The sequence below is a fragment of the Macadamia integrifolia genome, chromosome 10, assembly GCF_013358625.1.
Source record: "Macadamia integrifolia cultivar HAES 741 chromosome 10, SCU_Mint_v3, whole genome shotgun sequence".
NCBI lineage: Eukaryota > Viridiplantae > Streptophyta > Magnoliopsida > Proteales > Proteaceae > Macadamia > Macadamia integrifolia.
This window is the reverse complement of record NC_056566.1, coordinates 25284308-25302218: the sequence shown is the minus strand read 5'-3', so window position 1 is coordinate 25302218 and position 17911 is coordinate 25284308. Positions and strand designations below refer to the sequence as shown.

General features: G+C 39.8%; 1 protein-coding gene and 1 non-coding gene across 2 annotated transcripts; both read right to left on the bottom strand.

The window, feature by feature from the left end:
• Positions 1-437: 437 nt before the first annotated feature.
• On the bottom strand, positions 438-15692 carry LOC122091508 (serine/threonine-protein phosphatase BSL1-like). The gene is made up of 21 exons (XM_042661494.1): positions 14583-15692; positions 14430-14490; positions 14237-14315; positions 14049-14128; positions 13856-13950; positions 10567-10666; positions 9902-9971; positions 9161-9262; positions 8838-8919; positions 8575-8745; positions 6598-6778; positions 6304-6505; positions 6051-6221; positions 5713-5951; positions 2544-2628; positions 2359-2457; positions 2072-2271; positions 1919-1994; positions 1270-1405; positions 1049-1188; positions 438-964 (listed from the first exon to the last, which is right to left on the bottom strand). The coding sequence occupies exons 1-21, from the start codon at positions 14785-14787 to the stop codon at positions 881-883; spliced, it is 2658 nt and encodes an 885-aa protein (XP_042517428.1). The 5' UTR covers positions 14788-15692; the 3' UTR covers positions 438-880.
• Positions 15693-16757: 1065 nt separating this feature from the next.
• TRNAA-UGC lies at positions 16758-16830 on the bottom strand. The gene has a single exon. It is a non-coding gene; the product is annotated as a tRNA-Ala (tRNA).
• Between the last annotated feature and the right edge of the window lie 1081 nt (positions 16831-17911).

Below are 17911 nucleotides of genomic sequence, written 5' to 3'. Positions count from 1 at the left end.
AACATATTAAATGTGAGGTCCCAAACATAATTTCTCTAAATGTTAGCTACCATAAGTATAATTGACTCACATTGTATTTATTTTTTGCGGTTCGACAATATTTTACAAGTAGTAGAGTACTACTACATCATCTCATTATTCTGGTAGGGAGCACAGGGCAAGACAAACAAAGCCTTTTTTTTTTTCTAACGACTGGTATTCAAGCCTTTGGATAGATTAGTCCCGCAGATCCGTACTGACCACACAATTGCATGGACCAAGTCATACTAAGTTTAAATAAAAACCATTCAACTTTCATCAAAAGCAATGAAGAACACTAAACATCCATGTGTGAATGATCCTAAGGAGGTAAGAAGAGTCAAACTTAGAACCACACGCTTCCAGAGGTGAAGGACCCTAGCTAACTCGGCTCCCCCCTTGGGTTAAGACACACAACCGAAACAGCAGGGAAGCAATCTGTAATTTATGTAAACTAATACAAATGTAACCACACCTGGCCAAACTTAAGAACCAAAACGAACAGATAAAAACCAACTTGAACAGAATCTAATTTAAGGCTATAATTTACATTCCAGTACACTATAAACCTGTCTGTCAAATTCATCTATCATTGGCTAGCTGAAATGCTACACCATCTCTTGTATAGGCTTGAGTTGTACAAATATTACACAAGCGACGAGAAAAGAACAATCCCATCTTTTGGCAAAAATCTGACTCTTTCTTATCCCCCAAAATCTGTGAGAGCTTGAGAAAGCCTCATCTTTTGACATGTTTTAAGTTATGCATGTGTCCTGACTTCAGATGTTTCATTACCATCACAGGGAAATGTAACTCCGGTACCGAATCACAGCACCATATAGAAAAAATATTCCGGGCACATTCAAATATATGCCAATGAGCTTCGGTCAAGATCAGGCTGTGGCCGACCCCGAGTTGGAGTTGGTGGTCTTTGAATGTTGAGCTCCTGAAGAAATTCAAAATGAAACAGGATTAAGTAATGAACTGAGTTCTGACTGGTTCTCTTAACTATTCCCACCAAAATCTTTACCTGCATCCATGTGTCATCTATGACACGCTCTGGAGACGTCTCAGGTGACTGAAGGGGAGGTGGCAAGGGATGAATCAATTTTGGAACCACAACCAATCCCCTACCAACTACCAGTATTGCCCCAGCATTATTAGCCGTTCCTGATGAAGATGTCAAGTTAGCATGAAAATGTAGTAGGGCAAGAGAAAAACAGGAGAGAGCTTCAAACTTCTTTAGCTTACCACAGTAGTTAGTAGCAGAAAATAGAGTGATAAGATGTCCCTGGGCAAACCGCTCAAAACCATCCATGACACATTCATGTGCTCTAATAATGAGTTGTAATTTGTTTTTCTTGCAAAAGTCCATGACCCGGTCAGGCTGCCATCAATTGTAACATAATTAATATAGGGTTTCAAAAGCAAATGTAATGACTATTCACACAGTACGAGCCATAAACTAGGACGTCCCAAGTTCGACTCCCACTAGGCACACCTTGGGCCACTCACACAGGGGTGTTTAATGCTCTTCATTGCTTTCAATGAAAGTTGAATGGTTCTCATTCAACCTCGGTATGACCTGGTCCATGCGGTTGTGGGGTCAGTATGGGCCCGCGGGACTAGTCAGGCCGAAGGCCTGGAAACCCATTTAGCAAAAAAAAAAAAAAAAAGACTATTCACACAAAATTTCCGCCATTTTTCTTGATTTATATTATTGCATGTCAAAATTATGAATGCTAAATATGTACTAGTGGAAAATTTGAATGTGTCACACAAGGAGCAAATGTGAACAACTTTACTGAAAGTTTAGGCTCCAAAGCCGGTCTTTAGGGAAAGAATAGCATAGGAAGCAAAAACATGGTATAGATAAGTTCCCAATGGAGATAATTCATACCCCGAAAGTGACAAGACCAGGGCCCCTGGCATTTGGTCTCAAACCCTCTATACTATCATTTTCTGTAGGATCAGACCTGCAAATAACACCAGCAGCAGTTGTAGCAAGACAAAACATAAAGTTGATACGAAGATGAACTGAATTAAGATATACCATAGAAGATCCATGAGAATGATGGATCCTGCATCCATTGTAATGGGCCTTTCAAGTTTCTCTATTTGTTCAACAGTGTGTATTGACCTCCCAATGCCACCATGCATGCAAATAATTTTCTTCTCGATAAGTGCAGCAAGTGGGAGAAAGTTAAAAATCTGGTTGAACCGAGTCCATGCCCAGATCCCATCTTTCTCACCCTATAAATGCAACTGTTGTGAGTAATAGTTATGAGTAATACTAGCTTTCAATTAGAACTAAGAAAGGCATGAATATCTCATTAATACCATCCTCTCGATGCATTCGATACGAAAACCAAAGAGTGAATTAATGTCAGCAGCCTCATGGTTTCCTCGGATTAAATGTACATTCTCAGGATACTCGATCTGCATAATTAAAATAAAGAGTCAGTGGAAGCATGGACAGAGCAAGGTTAACATTTTGAGTTGGTTTATTTTAAGCAGAGATGTACCTTGAGAGCTAGAAGCAAGATTATTGTTTCCAGGCTGTGCTGTCCACGATCAACATAATCCCCCAGGAATAGATAGTCAATATAGCTGAGAAGTTGATGTTCACTGGTTAGAAAACAATCTGGAGGGTAAAAAAATTAAGGTTGACTTGAAATTTTATGAAAATGGGGAAGACGGCCCAAATAATCTGTTATAACAACATAAGATTAATATTAAGATTAGGGGTGCTCTTTCACAGCACAATGTGTAATGCAGTAGATTGCTTCACTATGACTTTTTTGTTGATGTCTTTCATTCATGCTGTTCAATATGTAGAGGACACAGAAATATCACAGCCGGAGAATACTGTAGTGAATCTCTATGGCTCCCCCTCCCTCTACTCTCCAGCTCCCCCTCTCCCCTAACCCCAACCTCCCTCTGCATCTACCTGCCACCTTCCTCTACTCTCTCTTCCACCACCCTCCCCTGACCTCTGCTCCTGAAGCCACTGCCACCCACTTCCCTCAGTCACGCCTGTCCTTTGCATCTCACCCACCATTCCCCATGTATCTTGCTGCCGTCTGCATCACCCCCGGACACTGTATCTCCCCACCCTCACCATCATCCTCACCCTCACCCTCACCCTCTATTCCCAACTTGGACAAGAAAAACGGCGACGATCTGATCCCAACTAGCCCCTCCCTCTGCTTCCTTCTTCAGTGCCGCCAATGCTGGTTCCACAGTGATGCATAATTGAAGACCCACCAGCATAGTCCAGGAAGAACCAGGCCTAATGTGGTCCAGTTCTGGTTTGAACTTTACTAGTGTAATTCGTCATCTATTGCTCCCTAGTGCGAACTCCAGCATAATTTGTCATCGTCGAAACCTACCCCTTCACTAACTGCACTTCCTCATTCCTTCCATTTCTATCTGAATGTATCTTGTTTCTAGGTTCCGACCATGCCTGTAGCCTTAAAAGATCACAGCTTTCTGTTTTATAGTACTTTAAATTTCAAAGTCGTCCTGAAACGATCACAGAATTCGATCATTCACTAAAATCTTACTTCACCACAATCATCAATGGGTTACTTCATTGTAGAACGTTAGATTTTCACTACCATTTTGCAATGTAAAGCTTTAAATTTCTACCTTCAATGTGCTGCCATTACGGATAAAGATCTTAAGAATGATGTGGTGGAGGTTAAAAGATTTGGAAACAGAATCACATCCATTAAGCTAAGCTTGTGTGGGAGAAGTAGGTTGTCAATATAATTAACGCATATGCACCCCAAGTAGGATTGGATATTTGGATGAAAGTAGTGAGTTATAATTTTGGAACATGGGTGATTTGGTGCAAGGTGTTGGTTAAGGAGAAAAGATTATCATAAAGGGTGATCTAAATGATCATGTGGGATGTGATCGTAGAGGCTATGAAGACGTACATGGAGGATATGGCTTTGGAGAGAGGAATGAGGAGGGATCTCACTCTTGGACTTTGTTGTGGTGCATAATTTATCCATTATGAACACTTTCTTTGAGAAGGGAGGAACATACGATTACCTACAAAAGTGGGCAGCATTCCAGCCAAATAGATATTCTTCCTAACAAGAAGGTCCAATGGACTATTCTGTAAGGACTGTAAGGTTATATACCTAGGGAGAGCTTTGCCACCCAACATAGATTGGTGGTCTTGAATATGGTCTTTACTGATATAGAAAAACCTATGAAGTCCCAAGAGAGTCAATCAGGCATATTCTAGAAAAATAAGGATCTTAAGTAAATATGTGGACTTAATTAAAGATATGTATGTTGGTGTGGTGACAAGCGTAAGACTGGTGGATGGTCGAAGTAGTGAACTCCCAATTACAATGGAGTTGCATCAAGGATAAGCCTTAAGCCCTCATTTGTTTGCACTTATCATGGATGACTTAAAAGCATAAAATATGAGGTGCCTCGGTGCATGCTTTTTGCTGATGATACTGTCTTAGTGGATGAGACAATTGCAGGGATTAAGGCCAAGTTGGAGTTCTGGAGATCCAACTTGGAATCAAAAGGTCTTAAGATAAGTATAACAAAGACGGAGTTTATGGTGTGTAACTTTAGTCACACTGGAATGGCTAATGAGGTAGTATTGATGAGAAGGTGATTCCACAAAGTGATTATTTTAAGTATCTAGGCTAAATCAGAAATAAAGAAGGTGATATAGAAGATAATGTGGCTCAAATAATTATAATAGTATGGATGAAGTGGACAAGTGCGTCTGGAATGCCACGTGATTGGCGTATTCTGTTAAAGCTTAAAGGAAAATTTCATAGGACTGTTCTATGATAACTATGATGTATGGTGTGGAATGGTGGGTAGTCAAGAAACATCATATTGATAAACTAAGTGTAGCAAAGATGAGGATGTTGAGATGGATGTGTGGCAAAACTAGGAAGAATATAGTAAAGTATAAGAAATTAGAGCCGAGTTAGAAGTAGCTCCAATACATGATAAGATTCGAGAATATCGTTTGAGGTGGCATGCTCACGTTCAACTGAGACCTTGGGATGCTCCAGTATGGAGAAGTGATTAGAATTAGATGGAAGGCACTAAAAGAGCCAGGGGCATGCCTAAGCTAACTCTAGGAGAAGTGATGAGAAAAGACATGCATAGGTTAGGACTCATTTCTTGTGTGACTATGAATAGAGCTGATTGGAGAGCGAGGATCCATGTAGCCAACCCCATTTACTTGGGATAAGGCTTTGTTGTTGTTGTTGTTGTTGTTGTTGTTGTTGTTGTTGTTGTTGTTAAATGTGCTGCCATTATGAAATCATAGATAAAGGTTTTAGCCACCTTACCCCCTTTACCTGCATGGTAATGGGATTTTTTACATGTACCCAACAGAGTAAAGAATCCTTACCTGCCTAGGAGGGTAAAGGTAAGGCCGTTACCTGACCCTACCCTACCCGTTTATGTTGCTAATAGGGTGTGTTCTGGGTGTACCCATGTCCCATGATCTCTCAACTCAACCTGCCTACTTTCCACCCCGAGCATAAGCACATACATTATTTGTATTTTCTCTACATATTATGTTTAGGATAGCCATAGTTAACAAAGATTATTTTACTATTTGTATATCAATTTCCCATCTTGGCTGTGTAAATACACACAAAACCATGAAAATAGCATGAACCCAAACCTGCAACTTACGTTATGTCTCCTGCAGTTGAAGGAAATCCATATTCATCAAATAAGCGCATCAAGTCACCAAACTGTCCATGAAGATCACCAAATATTTTAATGGGAGCCTTTAACTGCAAAACCGTTGGCTCCTGTATGAAGATTTGCTCAGCTGCATAACAAAGCTCACCCACTTCATAGGAGTCCAGAAAAAAGTTCCTATTAACAGGAGCTTTCCAGTTCCTTGGCCTGAGCAATGTAGAAATAATCTGGGGGGGTGGGGGCAGAAAAAACCACAAATATATATTGAATGAAACTCTTTTAAAAATTAAAAAATAACATGAAGTTAGAAATCAAATAATGCTTGCCTTCTTATGCAAGCCTTGGGGTGACTTCTGTCTAGTGAAGAACTTTTTTGCAGGATATGATGGATCACTATTTAAAGGGATCATTCGTCTGCTCTCATTTTCAAACTGATCCAAGGACAGCTGCCTTATCAGTCCCCCCAAGTTGCCTACGGCCTCTTTGGCAACTACAACCTGTAACATCAGAATCATTATGGACACTTAAATTTAAGTTGACCAAAACCCACTCATATAAAGGGAAAGAAATAACACATACAGCTCTATAGTGGAGACGAACATCTCCCTCGCTATCACTACCCTCAGAGGAGGTTTCAGGGACATGCAAGCTATGATCTGACACAGATGCTTCTCCTACAGGGATTGTAGAGGATGCCTTCATAGCTTCCCAGACAGCACTAACTGCCTCAGCTTCAGCTGCTGAAGCCTCCACTAGCTTCTCCATAGATTTCTTGTCCATGCTGCCACAGATGAGAACTGACACCTTTTGTAAGAGTGAAATTTGAGTTGAGATATGCTGAGAACTAAATACACTGAGTTACAGTATATAAACCTTGAGCCACCAAGTGGAGGGGACTCCAGTCTTCCATCTGAAGTTGGCTGCAAATAAGAACTTGCACATGACTGATTTGTTTGAGAATTTGTCATTGTTCTCTCAGAAGTTGACATTGGTGAATTAAGGTCAGACTGAAATGGTGAATTTTCAGCGATAAGAAGGTCATCAAAGAGCATGTCTGCACAATAAAACCTAATACTTAAGGCCATGAAACAGGAGTAGATGAAAAGTACAAAAGAATTAAAAATACAACAGGGCTAGAGACTTCAGGAAATTTGTTCATTGCATGGATGACCAAAGATTGTTATATGATAAATGTTCAATCTTGATGTCAACACAATGCAGGGAAAGAAAAAATTTGCAACCTTAAATTGATCAAGTATTCTCAAGCATTTACCTTTCAAAAATGTAACTATAAAACTACTAAAATTTGCAGTATTATGAAATCCATGGCCACAGATCCATCAACTTATGGACTCCGTTTTCCTCACATGGATTTATTGCTAACAGACATAGACCCTCAGATAATATATGCAATGATATCCTGTTGATGAAAAACATGAAAATTAACGTTGTCATATACACTGTGTTTGGATTTATTTTCACACTCCTAATTTTCAGGTTCAAGGGCTGTTAAGTAGTAGCGTTGTAAGTTAATCTTTTGAACCTTTATTACATGTTTGAATTTTTCAAAAGACAAAAAAAGGGTGGAGTTTCTATATGCATTCATAGTCTGGTGAGTTTAGGCCTTCATTTCAGCAGTCAAAACTTGCCCATTCTGCATATCATCAGTCTTATCCTATAACCTAAATTAAAGAATCAAAACTTGCTCATTGTGCACATTATGATGCCATTTAAAGCGGTTCAACTAACATTCCAATGAGAAAAAGAATCCCACAGGTCCAAGTTGAATAAGTTACAACTCAAGATATTGGCAGGTTATCAGGCAATGACCACATTTTTGTTCCTAGAGTCATAGTCCAGGACTCCAGTGCGTGTGTGCGTGTGTCTGTCTCTCTCTCTCTCTCTCTCTCTCTCTCTCTCTCTCTCTCTATATATATATATATATATATATATAATATATAATATATATATATATTATATAATATATATAATATATATATATATACACACCATGTAGTTTAATTATGATAATGCTATTGCTTGGGATAGTTATCGACAATCCGAAGTATAATTATGTTTAACCTCTAAGCATGATTACTTAGAAACAGAAAGAGTGAATGATTAGAAATGAGAAGAGTTATGGCCTCTGTTTCTTCTTGTTCTTCTTACTGTTTGGTATGTTTCCAGCAATTTTTTCCTAATTCTCTATTGTTCTCATACAAATGCATAATCCCAATTCCCTGTAAACCCTAGGTTTTAAGATCTCACATCAAATCCAATGTATTTCAGTTTACCTCCAAATCAGAACCTTGGCAGTCCTTACATGGATGCATGCACATGCATACACCCCCCTCCCACACACAAACCATTCACTGGCCAAGGGACTGTCTAGACCAAATGGTCATCTTCCCCGTTGTTTAAACCAGAAAAACAATTGAATCTTAAAAAGTATACATGTTCCCCCTATTACAAATAAATAAATAAATAAATAAATAAAACATTCTCAAGAAATCCATAAGGATTTGAACTCAAGATCAAACGCATAGCTTCGCGACATGCTAATCACTATACCAAGCAATTAGCTTGCATTATGTTCATGAGTCAATCCATAATTAGTAACCCAAGTTAAATTGATTGACCATCTGGACCATGGGACCATACAGTTGGATCACCAGATTACCACTCACAAGGCAAAAGATTGGTCCAACATCTGGTCTAGTATATCAGAGGATATATTCAAATCATAACAAATAAGCAATTAGCACATTCGATTCCAACTACAGATATCCCCAAGATCAGGTACCTTAAACATAACAAAAGCACTTAAATCTGTAGTTGTACAGTTATTACCTCCTTTAAGACCACCATAAATATATATCCGGACTCCTACTGATGCAGCTGCATGGCGGCAACGGCGCATAAGCTCAGGCGAAGGATCATGTTCAATTTGGCCCTTGCTTGTGCGAGAGTTCGTTACGATTCCGTTTCTATCCAACCATACTCCAGCAGCAGTATCCAAAACTGAGAAAGGGAGAAGGGAGATGGAAATTGTCGAGATATAAGTTTCATACAATCAGATCAACAACTAAAACCCCCAAAAACACATAATATACCTGCAATAGCTGCTTCACCTTCTACTGACCGTCCACCCCTAAGAGCACCTCCAGTAACATGCAATCGAGCACCAACAAAGACCTATTGATGAGAGATGCCAAGCTCGTTGGTACAGAAACTCTAAGAAAAGAACCTAACCACTAAAAAGCAGATGATAATATTATACACAATATATACAATCCTAAGCACCAATTTTGTGACAGACAGTATCAAACCCCAAAGATCTAGGACAAATTTCCCTTCTCAAATTACATGACCAATATACGGTGCAAGGAAAAAATATATATTGCTCAGAAAGTCTTGGCATATAGTTATCACTTACCGCAGCATGTTGGTACCTAGGCGAAGGAGACACACCAGGTGCAAGAGTCCATTCCCACTGACCATTCCTATGCATGAGCAGGCCATAAGCATCTGCCAGTGGCTGTACATGTACATACAGATAATTATTAACAGGAATAAGACTTGACTCAAACAAGCACGAATAGGAAAATCAAATCATAGAACTATTATCAATTGTACATTAAAATGTGGACCTTTAAGATGTCAACTCATCTGCCAGTAATGACATAATTCTCCAGGAAGAAGTAAAATTGTCAATAAAGTACACATGAGGTAAACCAATGATACCATCTTAGCACTTTGACAAGACAAATCTCAGGAGACATGCAAATGTTTCTAGGAGAACTATGTCCTTTCTGGGGACTGTCAAGAACTGTGATTCAGCGAGTGTAAAGGATTCTAATTGATTAATTTTTCAAGGTTCCGGACTTGTTTCCTATTTTAGTGCTCTTCCACGGGTCAACTGGGTTCCTCCCCCTATATAATTCCTTGAACACTTCTGGCCAAGTAGGTTTTGGTGAATATTTAGAGAACATGAGGGTAACATCATGTCAGTCTTCTATGGTCATATTAGTTTCTCTAACTCAATTGTGAAGTCACAAATAAAATCTCATCTAAGCAGCCAAGCATGCAATTAAATCAATATAGTCTTTCTGCAGTATGCATGAAATATATTACCAGCAGCAGACCATTTCCATCTAAAACAAGCATAAGATCATACCATGCCTGAAGTGTCTCTTCCACCACAGAGCAAGAACATGCCATCTGAGCGGGCACTAGCTGTCGCATACCTGCCGAATAGTGCAGAATTTTAATAAAAGATACAAAAATCAGGTAGGCAGACATGAATCTTCTACACAGATTCCGAATAGTTGGTTATTAATTTAAGTGCAACTAACTACTAAGTGCAACGTTGCCCTAAAGTAAAGAAGGGAAACGCATTGCGTCTCAGTTCCATCCACTAAATCATAGTGTTGGATTGAGGTTAAATGGTCTGCCTCATGGTCATGGGGGTAATCCTAGATCAGTACAGTATTGGAACCGCTGAAATTTGAGAAACAGCTTCCTGCATTTTTTTTTTTTTTTTTTTTTTGGGGAGGGGGGGGGTTGGGGTGGGTGGGGGCTTAGGAGGGGGGAGGGAAGAGGATATTTATCAACTTCGGATATTTCACCCCCTAATCAGTCCAATAAACTTTTCCCTTGTCAGAATTCTAAATAAAGTGGTATTAGGTACAGCAGAGGAACAAGTCCAAACACCCAGTATGGGCTCATCAATTAGATTAGCTTTTACTTTCCAAGAAGAAGCACATACATTACAGCCCCTACTATTTAAACATTAGGAAATTAGCAACTTTTTTACTGTGAAGCATAAGTAAAAAAACTCACATCCTAGCAGAAGGTCTGTCGCCTTCAGGGTTGAGCTGTTGCCATCTGTATGGTTTCTGTGCAGTATCCAAAGCCCAAGCATCTGATAATACCCTCTTGCCTAGAAAAAGACCCAAAACTCAAAACCCTAAACAGTTTATAGCATATAAGTATATAACAACAGAAATGAGGATAAATTCACTCCAAATGGGAATTATTCTATTAAAAAAAAATCTATTGTCCTAGGGAAGATGACTGGAAAAGAATGAATCCCCTACATCAAGCGTGTTAAAATCACAGAAATATTTCCCCAGGCATTGGCATTGCTCTTGTAAGTAAGTCAATTTTTAAGCTTCCACAATCTAATTTGTTCAAGAGCAAACCACGCTAAAAAACACTGCCATCAATCCATTCAGATATCGTGGGTAAAATAGAGAAGATATTATTGAACCTTTTTGTTTGGATATAGGGAAAATTATCGACAGAAAGGGGAGCTAAACCCCAACAGGCCCAGCCATACCCAGCCTTCCGTATCGAACCGTACAATAGAGCCATAGTTGCCAAGGCGATGGTTTCTAGGGGCTGGGCAGTTGATCGACTTACCATTGTCATAAAAGGCGAATACCTTGTCCTGGTCGACACCTAGGCGTCGCCTTGGGCACCTTGGGACGCCTTAGCCCCAAGGCAGTCGCCTTTACATTGCTTTTTTTTTTTTTTAATTTACAGATGTTTTTTCTAATCATAATGTTTGTATGTGCAGATAGTATAATTACAGTGAGAAGCAACAAATCATTTAGTCAAGAAAAAAGAAGAATCAAGAATGAAACATGAAACCCAAGAGTACCCAATACCCATTCCATTGTTGTTCACTAGTTCGGAGTTCACAGCACACTGAAACCCCAGGTCCAATCCCTGCGGGCGGCAACCAACCCCTGATATTGTATCTATTTTTTTCTCCTTCTTCTTCTTCTTGGGTTCTTCCTCTTCCTCTTCTTCTTCTTCTCCTTTTTTTTTCCCCCCTTTTTCTTTTCCCCTTGCTTCTTGTAGCTCACTTGTATAGTGTTCACCGCACGCTGAAATCCTAGGTCCAATTCCTGCAGGCAGCGGCATTCCCAACCACTGATCTAGTATGTATCTTCTTCAGTGCATTCTATTTCATGGGATCATTGGATAGAAAAGGTGCGGAGAATACCACTTGAGTGTCTAGGCCCTCCACCACCTTAGGTCACCTTGACAACTATGAACAGAGCAACTGACAGACATAAAGCTTAGCCAGAAAAAGAATGCCACTAAGATCCAATGTCGGTGCAATTTTCTTTTCAAATTATCTACAAACTGATAGCCAATAAAGGACCCATCAAAGCTATATCTGTTTCTTTCAACCCTGAGGACCAGTTGATAGCAGCTGCAGTTAATATTTGACTCTTCCTCCTTTCCAACTCCAAGCTGGAGGAACCCCGCCTTCATGAACTCTTTAACAATATCTAGCATTACTCGACTGACCCCAAAGTACAAGAAAGAAAGGAAAAAACAGACCTCCAGTGCAGATGGGCAGGTGAGTAGAGATTCAATGCTACCCATTCACCTGAAGCATATATAGGTAATTAAGAGGCCCTCGATATGAAACACTATTGTATGAGGACACAATCATGTGATGTGGCTCATAGGAACTCAACTCATCAGTGGTCCTTTCCCTGAGATATTTAAATTTTGGGTTTGAAGGCCAAGCACCTTAACGCACCTCATGTCGAGAATTAATTGGGAAGGTAATTTATTGGTCCAAATACCAACTTTTATGGTCTTCTTTGCCAACATCACTTGCAACAATGTCCCAATGCATACGTGTTCACCAAAAAAGAATTTCCCGGTTATCTCAGCTCGTCTAAGGGTGAGTCCAAATATTGCTGTTTTTTCTTCTCCCCCCATATACTCTGCTGCCCAGGCCTTTGTCCTAGTCGCTGAGCTGCATAGATCTAGGAGTTGGTCTTGAAGAGACCTGCCCAAGCACCACTTTACACTCCAACAGTAGGTTCTACAGCCATTACCAACTGTAATCCCAAAGCCATGGGAAATGTGCTTTATATGACTTGTCTCCAGAAAAATTACATGACTGATGAGATCAGACTGGTGAGAGAGATCAGATGTCAGAACCAAGAACCAGACCATGAGGAAGAAATTTGTTAAATTTGTCCCAGTCAAGAAATATTGCATTAGTTGTTGCTTTCCAACAAAAAGCCCATCAAAATATTCTTGAACCTTCACCTCATTAGAATAGATGTTCAATCAGGAAGCCAAAGCATGACGGTTGCTAAGCATATGAAATAACCTCCACAGACATCTTCTCAACTTACAAACCAAATGATGCCAACACAAGCATTGGCATTCACAAACCACTTTCAATTTGGAAACCCAAATAAAGGAAATGACCAGATCAACTTCCCCATTCAACCTCTGAAGGGGCATCAACAATTTGAACCCCCTTCTCTGCCAGAATTTTGACCAATCAACTATCACATCTGTGGTACATTCAGCTCACAGATCATGAGAGAACTGAAAAAACATCTTCACAGGATGGGAAAATCAATAAGAATTACTTAATGTGTTTAAAATGGATACCAAATTGGTTACCAACATCATAATTGTCAACAGGTGTCCATATGTTTTCAAATTGATTATCTTCATCATAATTGTCAACAAATGTCCACCATATCACCTATGTTTCTACCCATATACCCCATAAAATGGTAATACAAGTATAAAAAAATACACCTTGCATTGATAGGTCAACTCCTACAAGAAGTATCAATCAGAACATAACTTAAATCTATGCATTCTTTACCGAAATTACTCACGAACGAACAAAGCTTTGTTTATTTTCCAAATGGACAAATATCTACCAGGGAGAACGTTGGATTCCTCTTATCCTTGGGGTTATGAGATATTCACCCCAGGGCCATCCAATAGGACCAGCACCAACAAAACACTGTATGTGTTGACTATATATGTTTAGACACAAAAAGGGAAGTTCACAAAACTAAAGCATAAGTGTCATCTCTCTCTCTCTCTCTCTCTCCCACACCCCCACTCTGCAGAGGGGATGGCTCTTAGAATGCAAAGATTCATAGTGAGGACAATCCTATTAAACCTCAGGAAAATTACCACCCACAATTTTCATAATTTTGTCTTACAATCTCAGTCTCCCACCAACAGTGAATGGTTATATATCTTCAACAATGAAAGACAGCAGGAAACAAAAGAAGAATTGAGGAAGCAGGAGGAGAAGCAAAGCAGTGGAGTATAAAGACCTCACCATCATTACCACAAACAGTAACCAGATATCGTTGAGCAACCAAATCTACAGAGTGGCCATAGCGAGGACCAGGACCCGCACCTTGAACAACCACCCTACATCGAAGCAGAAGTAAATAGAACTTTCACAATAGTACTAAAAGAACACAATCTAGGAAATAGAAACAGGTAAAAGAAGGAAGCTTGTGTGAAACCTGTGCCACTTAAATTTTTCATTCGTCATGTCAAGCACATAAAGATCGTCAGTGGAATGCCCAGCAGGACCTATGCCACCCTAACAAGACAGCATCACCCAGTAAAACAAAATGAAGCCAACTTCAATGAAAAATAATTTTATAGCAAACGTAACTAAGCACAAGCCCATGATATTATCTTCTTTCACCTGAAAAACAACCATAGTGCCAACAGCAGCAGCGGCATGAGCTGCCCTCGGAGAAGGTGGATCTCCGGCAGGTTTGAGCCTGCAAATTTATTTTCAAAAAAAAAAAAAAAGGGGCAGTAACCCGCATTCATGTAATTCTTAAAATCACGATGGTGGACAAGAAAAACAACTGGACTGGTTGAAAGCTTACTACCTAGTCCATTTCCTGGTGACGATGTCATAAGAATGAACGGAATTAGTCACACCCGCCAATCCTGCAAAACCAAAAAAACTACTTATTTAGCTGATAACAATCAAGCAAATTTCTAAAGATAATAGGAGTAGAGAGTGAGAAAAGGCAGATAACTGATTCCGGGAATAGAGGAGGAAGCGCCGCCCTCGATTGCGGTAGTGCCACCAAAGAGGATAAGTCGAGGTCCGTGAGATTTGGTGGCGGCGACGGCGGTAAGAGTGTGAGCACATCGTGGGCCTGGTGCGTCCTCTTCGGTGTCCCAGCTAGTTTCCAGTACATGGTAGGTCGGAGCCGGGTGTAGCCACGGCTTTGAACCCATCAAGCCAGAATATTCAAAAAAGAGAAAGAGAGATGCAGAGTTGATCCGACAAGAACGGAAAAGGGGAAAAAAGAGAAAATTGAGGAGCCCTAAGGTGGTGGATCAGCAAAGTGGGGCCCGGGCTCGGCTCGATTGAGCTGAGCACCGATTCCGAACCCCTTCTTCTTCTTCTCTTTGCTACTTCGATGATTGATTGATTGATTGATTCTGAATCAAATTCTAAATGGGTTCGAAGCACAAAGTGAGAGAGAGAGAGAGAGAGAGAGAGAGAGAGAGAGAGAAAAAAAGAGGAAACTAAGGAGTCAAGGACTGTGCTGGTTGGCCGGAGCTTTGTAAAATAAGTCAACTGCTACAGTCGAAGAAGCCCTTCATCTCCTCCATTGACATACCTCGGATTCATAAGAGTCAATACAGATGACATCTTCTCAATTTAGACCTCTCTGAAAGTTTCCAATTAGCATTCTCTCTCCCCTCAAAATTGACGATTTCTCTTTTGAAATCAAACCCAAGTGCCAAATGCTTTACTTGTAATAAATCAATCAAACAATTCGGCAAAAATACATTTAATTGCTCAATCCTTACTCCTTCCTCGCGTCGTCCTTTCCCTTTTTAACTCGGTTTTTATGTTAAATAATCCTGTCAAACGTGACAAATAAAAGGGGAAAAAACTATAACCAGCAAACTCAATCGAAATGAAAAGGGAAAAAACTGGTCGCCATTCTTTATCAGTTTTTGATTCTGAAGATTCACAAGTATGAACTCCACCAACAACTAGTCCTCTTGGATGAGAAAACAGCTCGAAAATTGTATGATCTTAATTCCCAATAACCATTTGAGGAGAGAGGGCTCCCAAGTCCCAACGCCCCAGCCCCGAGCCCCCAGGTGTGCGAGGGATCTCCAAAGTCATACAAATCAGTAAATCACGGTATGAGTATGAGAGATGGTTTGTCAACATGGACCATATGGAGGACCCGGATCGTCTACAACGACTGACGCTTCAACGAGCGTCCAACTTTCCAAGATCCAAGGGTTGGAATGACTTGGTCACGTATCCCAATATTTTAGGATGTGTGTCCAAACAATTCCATCCTTTGAATGCATCGTTGAATGCTCGTTGGTGTTGGAGACGATCTTATCACCCATATGGAGATAGAAGATATCTTCTATGGTCAACATTGATCCTACAAGATAAGAAAAAGGATGATCAATGTCAGCCTCACATGATCCGAAGACTTTGAAATCTAAACCATGAATTCTAGATATGATGAAGATACTTTTGAGGCAGTTTCCTCCATATAAAATCCACATGGTCATGGAAGAGATATTGTGGGAATTTTTTTCTCATTTTGAGATCGAAATCGATAAACTCCAATCTTGATTCCTTATTATCCAAATCAGCATACCTTCAATCGGAATCTGATTGATCGAATTTAACTCATTTTCTTCATCTTCTTACATGGATCGATCAATTGCTAGGTTGATCTCACTTTCACTCCAAAATGGCTTCGAATCAATTCGAATTGGAATTAGCACCGACTAATTCGATCCTTTTTTTTTTTTTTTTTTTTTAACTTAAATGATCTGAATCTTTTAGCTAGTAAGAACTTTTCGACGGGGCTTTGCATTGAATAACTTTGGGTTATAAGTAATTGTGGCCCCTACAAAAATTGCATGCTCACCCTAAACTCTTGGATGTAACATTGGGGCATTGTACAAGATAACTGAATCATTCCATCTTATGGAAATGGAAAGAAGGGGAAAAGTTTTCTTTCACCCATAGAGTAAAATTCAACCACCATCCTAAAATCATTATGTTGTTAATGCATAAATCAATGGGAGCACGAGAGAGTAGGGTGGGAAAATATTGGGCATGTTACAGGGTGCCTATCCTGTGTATCACTCTTTCTCTCTCTTTTCCCTTTCAAAATGACCCCCATATCCCTAAGATAACAAAAAATTTAAAAACAAGATGGAGATGCAGGGGATCGAACCCTGTACCTCTCGCATGCAAAGCGAGCGCTCTACCATTTGAGCTACATCCGCATTTAATAATATGACAGGCAATTAATTAAATTTCATATGATGTTTCAATACATGTCTACCTGAGTATTTTTTTTATTTGAGAGATATATAAATCGTTTTTTTTTTTTTTAATAAGTAGAGAAGGAAGTAGGTAACAGCTAGGTAACTCAAACTCGAGACCTCCTAGTGAGAATGGATTTTTTTTGCACATCACAGCTCACCAACTGCACTGGACAGTTGTTGTTTTATTTATTGATTATTTTACTTCCACTGTTTTAGTTGTTCATACTTTACAATTGTAAGCCACTGATGACAAATGAACCACAACCACCCCCATACTGTTTGTTACACAGGATTAACCAAAACTAGAGAATTTTTTTCTGATGGGAATGCATAATAAGTCCTGGGAAAAGGTTCCATTCACTCACAAGTCACAATAGGGGCATAAATGTCTAAACCCTCCTAATTGAGGCCGTGCCTTAAAACCTTCCCCTAAAGTATTTGTGAGTATTCCCAGTGAAAAGTTGATTTGGCTTAGCCAACCCACCAGTTGAAATATTCAAACAGTCCAAAACCCAAATGTAGATTTAATAAAATACATGCATTTTCTGGGAATAGGATTAGCTAGTTGTGAAGGGGAAATAAAGGATTTTTGGCAGTGCAATCATTTCTCACTTCAAGGGTAGACCTCGGTGCAACAGTACATTTGTTTCATTGTGATTGCGAGTTCAAATTGGGAAACAGCTTTTCTGTGAGACAAGAGCAAGACTGCATTATAACTATGCCAAACCCCGCAGAGCCCCTGCTTCTGCTTCTGTTGCAGTAGCCCTTGTTGCTCGTTTCCATCTATCGTATTGTTTTAAAAATGGGGATAGGATCAGCTGGGAACAATCAGGATCCAGAGTCTAGAGTTTTTAAACCCTTTACCATATTCTGTTAAGCTTAAACTAGGTTCATGTGATTGGAAAACCCAGGCAGATGCTCCTTCATTCGAATCCTTACCACGGCTCAAGCAATCGGAAACAAGGTCAACCTCTGTCAATTCTGATTCCAATCCAGTCAAAATCCGCGTGAACCCTAGAAAAAAAACACTAGGAGGCTG

What these genes read in the sequence shown, in the direction of transcription:
- LOC122091508 (XM_042661494.1), bottom strand. Translation starts at nt 14,787, where the DNA reads ATGGGTTCAAAGCCGTGGCTACACCCGGCTCCGACCTACCATGTACTG. An exon ending in CTAGGTACCAACATGCTGCG is followed by an intron (nt 8,920 to 9,160) that starts GTAAGTGATAAC and finishes TCTCATCAATAG; the next exon opens with GTCTTTGTTGGTGCTCGATT. An exon ending in TAGATGACACATGGATGCAG is followed by an intron (nt 965 to 1,048) that starts GTAAAGATTTTG and finishes GAATTTCTTCAG; the next exon opens with GAGCTCAACATTCAAAGACC.